Here is a 6,581-nt window from a genome sequence, read left to right as displayed (position 1 = left end):
ATAGGGCAGTTCCTTGCCTCCCAGGAGTTGGTTTCCTTAAGGCCACTTAAAGTCAGAGTTGCAACAAAGAACTTTCCTGCCCAGCACTGGAGAACTCAAATATCTTATTGAAGGGGTGGAGTTCAGAGCCTCCCCTGGATTCTCTGTAGAAATATTCAGTTCTGAATGTTCAGATGGACTAGATTAGTATGAGAGCTTCTAGAACTCCTTGTGGGTGCAAATTCTTTCTACTGGGGGTGGGCAGACACATACATGTCCATGGATGTAGGGAAATGGCTTTAAAGCAAAAGGCCTATTCATGCTTGCTTCGGGAATGGATGCTTCTGGTGGTCCTATGGTGCCAAAGACTAAACTCACGTTTCTCCTTCCAGTTGTTACATACTCCAAATGATTCTTTTCCTCCAGGGGTTGGTTTAGTCAGGGATCCTCCAGTTCTATCACTGGCTCAGACTTGGTCTCCATGGATTCCGATGGTGGGGACAGAGACAGAATATCCTCTGAAAAATGGAGCCTTTTTGGACCCAGAGCTGTCCAGAAATCCACTAATGACCCAGGTATGTGCCCTCTAGGAGGAGAACCCTTCTCAAAAGCTGCCATAGGTAGCGGGAGATGACAGTGCAAACACTTAATTCAGAGAGTGGTTACAAGTCATCCATGTAAACTGCACCAGTGATGCTGTCACTACCCCTAAACTCTAACTCTTCAGTGAAAACTAGCACAAAGTGGCCATAAACAGCTTTCCATACAAACGCGGCTGTGTTATGTGACAGCCTTTATTTGTAACTGCGTCTTGTGCTGCCCAGGCCTTTCCTCAGTGTCTAAAACTAGAGCATCTTGTGCATGTGCCAGTGGACACAGCCAAATGGCAGGTGGCCACTGTTCTCTTTAGTAACCTGCAGCCTCTCCCTGATGTGCTTAAGGGCTGCAGAGCTGCGTGGAAGGCAGACTGTCAAATATATGGCACCACACCTGTCAGCAGCTAGTTGTGAAATTATACCATCTCTGCCTCTTGCATACCAGCAAGACGCTATCTGTGGGTGTGACGGTCCCAGGGGTTTGGGACACTTCCGCATGGATCTTTGAGGAACATGCACTGTAGGGCACTAGCTACACTCCAGGGGAGCTGGGAGGGAAAACAATGTGAAATGATGCTTCTGTGTGTGCCTTACATACATCACGGCAAGACCTTAACCTTCAGTTTTAAGAGCCGCTTCCTGATGTTGCGGACCTTGATATGTGAATGTTCTGTAAAACCTGAATGAACTGTTTATCTGCTGTAACAACTTCTTCCCTCAGGGGCCTTTACCATCCAGTCCTATAAGGGTGCCCAGAAGCCATCCCCAATGGAGCTGATCCGTGCCCAGGCCACCAGGATGGCAGAGGACCCAGCTACCTTCAAACCACCCAAGATGGACATTCCTGTTATGGAGGGGAAGAAACAGTCAGCACGGTCCCATAACCTCAAACCCCGGGATATGAATGTGCTCACTCCCACGGGATTCTAGGAATATCGTTGCCTCCAAGGAAGGATGCTCTTGGTGTCTTCATAATGGATTAAAGGGTGGTTTTGGGTATGCTTCCCCATCCCACTTGACTTTCCTAGGTAACTGTGCAGGATTTCTTTCTTCCATGTCAGAGCACCGACGAGACAGAAACAAGATCTGGAAAACAACCGTCACTACTTCTGGAGCGCAGCCTCAATCTCCTGCTTTTTTTTAGAAAGTTTCTGTAATAGCACCAAGTCCATATCAACCGACCTGTATCCGCTGCAGTCCTATTTATCTGTACAGCAAGATTCCACTGGGAGATGTGTGCTGGTCTAAAACCTGAAAATCCACACCGTGTTGGGAGACCTCTTCCTGAGCATCTTGCTGTGCGGAGTGGGCTGTCCTGCCTAGCTATGTTCTAGGCTTCTACTTCTCCTCCGCTCAGGGCCCTGGACAAGTTGCCAGAAGGACATGCTTCTCTCTAGGATCTAGACAACACCAGCAGCCGGTGGTCTTGTGCTAGAGACCAAAAACCTCCAGCCAAGCCTGTCAAGAACTGGAGCATTCACTGACGTTCTCTATCAAGATTCCCTTACATAACCATGTAGCTCCCCTGCTCTGCAATGTCAGTTTATAGTACCACATCTAGTGTTTTTCTTTTTGGGTTTCTTTGTTAAAAGGGTAATTGGTCCATGAACAGTGACCATTCTAAAGATCAGCCCTTAGTGTTAAATTCTGCTGTGCGGTTCTGTACTGGTGCTTGGTGGCAGGGGGGAAACCTTTACTTCTGCTGTCAAAGGGCTTCATTTTCCAGTGGGCCCAGAGGAAGAAATGACCAGAGCTAGTGTGGCTTGAACTAAACCCTTCATTCTCTTCTCAGATCTTTGCATGGTAACCCCATTCTGCTGCTTTCAGTGGGGAGCACAAATGGAACGACAGTTGATGTGGCACTGTGTCTCGGAGTTCTAGTTGTATCTTGTAAGAGGTATGTGTGGAGGGGATGTAGCAGTTAGAGAAAGGGACGTGGACAATCCCTTTTCTGTAGGATCTTTATTTCTCAACATCAGATTCATGCTTGCAGGCATTGAGGGGGACTAAGGGAGAATTGAATCTTAAACATTCCTCCTGTGCTCTGGTAAGACTTAAGATTTTTCTTAGCCTAGATTTATACACCTTCATGGGAAACAGTCAACACACACCTTCACGTCTCTTCCTCCACAGAAGTGGGGAAGAAGCTTTTTAAGTAGCCTCTAATTCACCAAGCAGTGGAAGGCGGCTTAGTGTGAAATCTCCATACCTGCCCTGTGGCAAACTGGTCACTCCGGATTCCTTTAGATTCCTTGACAGGTACTGGCCTGAACTTTACCCTTTCCGTAGTCATCACTGTAGCAGTCAGATGGCATGTAAGGCCCAGTCTTGTTGCAGCCAGTGTTAAAAGCCTCTTATACTGAAATCTCTTTCCTTGGAGCTCCAAAGAGAGGCTATGTCCTGACCGCACTGCAGTGCTTAGCTTATGTCCCCCCTTGAGGAAGCATGGTTTGTAGCACAGCTTCATTTCAAACTTCATCACTAATGGCAACACCAGTCACATAGGTGTTGCATTGATAGCACCAAGGACTCCTACCCTAGTAATCAGTTGTCATTATGGATTGGAAGTGTGTATGATCAGTGGTAATCAGACTTCTTTGACTTCCATTAATTTATTTGTGCTGTTTGTGCTCATGTTGTAGTTTTTTTTTGTTTTTTTTTTAAATGTGTCTAACTGTTACAAGAGAATAAAAGCCCTTGTGAATGGAGATATGTGGTGGTTTCTGCAGCAGCACAGCAGGTAAAGTGCCTGAAGGAAAGAGGAGCAAACCTGATCTGCACAGGGCTCTCTGCCCTTTGCTGAGTAACTAGTGAACTCTTCTGTGTCTAATCTGGGACACGTAGGCACAAGTCTGGTCACCATTTATTTATTTTTGCATTACAATGTTCATTGCTTTGTACTATCCCTTCTTGAAAGGAAGATAGTGGTGCTTCGTCTGGGCCCTAAGGGAGGGGGTGCTGCTATTACAGAACTTAACAAATAGAAGTGTTCATGAAACTAGAGCCAATGGAAAGTCATTGTTGGGGGATTTCCTCACTTTCTTAAGCTGCAACTCCCAGGCTGGTAACTGGCAGCTTTTCCCATGCCTGGGGAATAATGTTGCCCTCCCAGGTTCAGTACGTGTGTAGCTGACCTCCTGGGGAATCTGCTAGGTGGTTATCTAAGGCTACAAAACAGTGTGTGTGGCAGCACTGCAGTACACATGTGACCTTGCCTCTCCGATTTAGCTTTGACTGAATTTTTTTTAGCTTTAAAAGGAAAGGAAACACTGAAGCATGTGGCTTGATGCCACTGCAGTACCCTGCCCTCCACAGCTAACGGTACACACAAGGGTGTCTCTTCCCTGCATTGTTCAGTATGCAGTTAGCTGTGTGCATAGACAACATTCCTTGAGGAACCCACTTTGAACTGAATAGTACAACTATAAACTTCATTGTACCTCTTCGAAGTGTAATTGAACAGTTAGAACTTGATGAAATCAAACCCGGTTTTCAGCAGGGTCTTTGCTGTAGCTTTCACCCTGTTGATGTGAACGCTACTCCCAATAGCTTTGCTGCAGTGGCTGTTGGATTCCCAAGGTATTTTTAATCTGGAAGCAGGGAGCAAAAAAAAGTGGTTTCTTTTTGCAGTTTTCGTCTACTCAAATAGCTGAGCCGTTTGTGCTCACTTCCTCCAGCTCATCACCTCTAGGCAGAGACCAAAGCTGGGAAATGTCACCTAAAAATCCAACTTCAGGTTCCAGAGAAGGGGCATGTGTGCGCCTCCCCCCCGGAGTAACCATGTACTCGTCGTTAGAAAATGTGTGCTATCCTGGAAGAGCAGAACTCTTCCCCTCCCCCATGTCTATTTCCTAGTACTGGTGACACATTCATTGTCCCTGGTGCAGGGGGTTATTTCTGCAGATCATTCAACACAGACTAACGTAAAAAACCATAGATTTCTATTGTAACAGCCTCACAGGGCTTCAGGTACCACTCCTGCCCTTAACTTACTCTTCAAAACTGGCAAGCCTGGGTCCCTAAAAGGCAGGCTCGTAGACCCCGGCGCTCGGAGGGGCGAGAGCAACAGTGTCTACAGCCCTAGTCATTGCATGGCAGGTAGGAAAACTCAGCTTCTGTTTGCTGTCCTTTTAGTGTGCGTGAAATGTGAGTGGTATAGCTGCGTTGTTGACCAGGACTGTAGTACAAAAAGCAAATGGCACCAGTGTCCCCTGCTGTAGAGGGGTTGTAGTAGGGCCCTTGATGGGCTGGGTGGCTTAGTGTCCACTCAGCTGGGGGATGGGGCAGTGGTAGGGGAGCCTGGGCCTGCCCAGTCTACTGGGCTCTGCCCCATAGCCCTAGGACGGTCAGCAGTGTTGATCCTGGGGGGGGGGGGGGGGAAGAAATACAGACCTTCTGTGTTATCCTTCCTGGGTTGCTTCCCAGCACTGCTCTCTGCGCTTCTGGTCCCAATAAGGAAAAAGGACCCAAAACAGTGAGCCCCAGCTGGGTTCAACATACAATCCATCCCCTTTGGCAGGAGCCTGCAGGGTAGGTCTGCACTCCTCCCCCAGCCTGCCCCCTCTGAGCTGGGTGCTGGGCAGGTGGGCCCCTTTTCAACTCTGTCTCCAGTTGAGCATGCTCAGCAGGGTTGGAGGGGCGGGGCTAGCTGGGCCCAGTATAGTCCTTTAACCCCTTCTGTCCCAGTGTGGGGTTTGTACACTGCATCACAGGGGTGTTATGAGGGTAAATCCCTTAGAGGGGGAGGTGTTCAGATAGGATAGTGGGGCCATATGAGCGTGAGAGGGGCACGCAGATTGTTCTGAAACACTAAACTGTCCCATCTCCCCCTAGTTCCTGGGTCTGCCTCTGCCACTTCAGAGCAAGGTGTGCTTCCTGACGCCTTGACTGCAAGGAATAAAGCCACTGTGAAAGGGGGCAGGGGAAGGAAGAGAGAATTGTCCAGTCTTAGCATCGCTTTCTAGGTCAGCTCATCTCTAGAGGAAGTCTATTGTAACTAGTTTGTCACCAATTTGCTTTACCTGAAGCTTTAGTGCGAAATTCCAGATGCCTAATACAAACTTGCATCCTATGCTCAGCCGCTATTGTCAGGGCAGGACGTGTGGCTCCAAAACAGCTAGCTAGCTTTGAATACTGCCGCCCAGGGATAGATGCTCTGAAGCAGGCGTGGCTTCCTCTAGTGGGCAGGACCTGTTGGAAGCTGCTCTGGCCTGTTTTGAGAACTCGGCTGTACTATGTAGGGATAGAGGGTTGATTGGAAGCTTTTCCTATCAGTGAGATGCTACTTTACTAACATCTAGAGCGGGGGTGGCCAAATAGGGTGACCAGATGTCCTGATTTTTATAGGGACAGTCCTGATTTTTGGGTCTTTTTCTTATATATAGGATCCTATTACCCCCCCCAGCCCGTCCCCATTTTTCACACTTGCTGTCTGGTCACCCTATGGCCAAACTGCAGCTCCCCAGCCACATGTGGCTCTTTTAAAGTGTGACTTGTGGAGTGCGTGGCCCCCCCCCCATTCTCCACCTATCAGACTGGGGTGGGGAACTAGGGGCTTCTGCCCAGCGGGGGGGGGAGAGGGGGTCTAGGGGTTACAGCCCCATGGGAGGTGCCTGCTGGGGCTCAAGGCTTCAGCCCCTAGCCCCACCCCCTGCCCCAGGGGAGAAGCTCTGAGCCCTGGTGGATGCGCCCGGCTCTCGAACTTCTGAAGATTCTAGTCTGTGGCTTGGAGGGTCAGTGAGTTTGGCTAGCCTGGGTCTATAGAGTGAAGCAGCAGGATCCAGGATGTAGTGATCGCCCAGCTGGACAGGAGTAGCCTGCTAAAAGAATGGCTCTGCAAGAGTGACAGCACCTCCATTAATCAGCTTGTTCTGTTAGAGCTTTCGTGGTCCGATACCACAGTGCTGAGTGCAGTACAGGAACCAAAACGCAGCTGCTGCTGAAAGGTGTTCAGGCTGCCGCACCTACCATTCTTGTGCTATTCCCATACCCTGCCTACACCAAGCT

General features: G+C 49.0%; 1 protein-coding gene across 1 annotated transcript; it reads left to right on the top strand.

Moving 5' to 3' along the window:
• Positions 1-406: 406 nt before the first annotated feature.
• KIAA1191 (KIAA1191 ortholog) lies at positions 407-3,251 on the top strand. The gene is made up of 2 exons (XM_026659505.2): positions 407-554; positions 1,297-3,251. The coding sequence occupies exons 1-2, from the start codon at positions 461-463 to the stop codon at positions 1,503-1,505; spliced, it is 303 nt and encodes a 100-aa protein (XP_026515290.1). The 5' UTR covers positions 407-460; the 3' UTR covers positions 1,506-3,251.
• Positions 3,252-6,581: the final 3,330 nt, after the last annotated feature.

The sequence above is a fragment of the Terrapene carolina genome, unplaced genomic scaffold (genome assembly GCF_002925995.2).
Source record: "Terrapene carolina triunguis isolate 2854851 unplaced genomic scaffold, T_m_triunguis-2.0 Scaffold629, whole genome shotgun sequence".
Taxonomy (NCBI): Eukaryota; Metazoa; Chordata; order Testudines; family Emydidae; genus Terrapene; species Terrapene triunguis.
Note: the sequence above shows the minus strand (reverse complement) of the source record. Positions and strands in the feature narration are given on the sequence as shown.

Excerpts from the sequence above, each read along its gene's own strand:
- KIAA1191 (XM_026659505.2), top strand. The coding sequence starts at position 461 with ATGGATTCCGATGGTGGGGACAGAGACAGAATATCCTCTGAAAAATGG. Across the intron at positions 555-1,296 it reads GAAATCCACTAATGACCCAG|GGGCCTTTACCATCCAGTCC; the intron begins GTATGTGCCCTC and ends TTCTTCCCTCAG.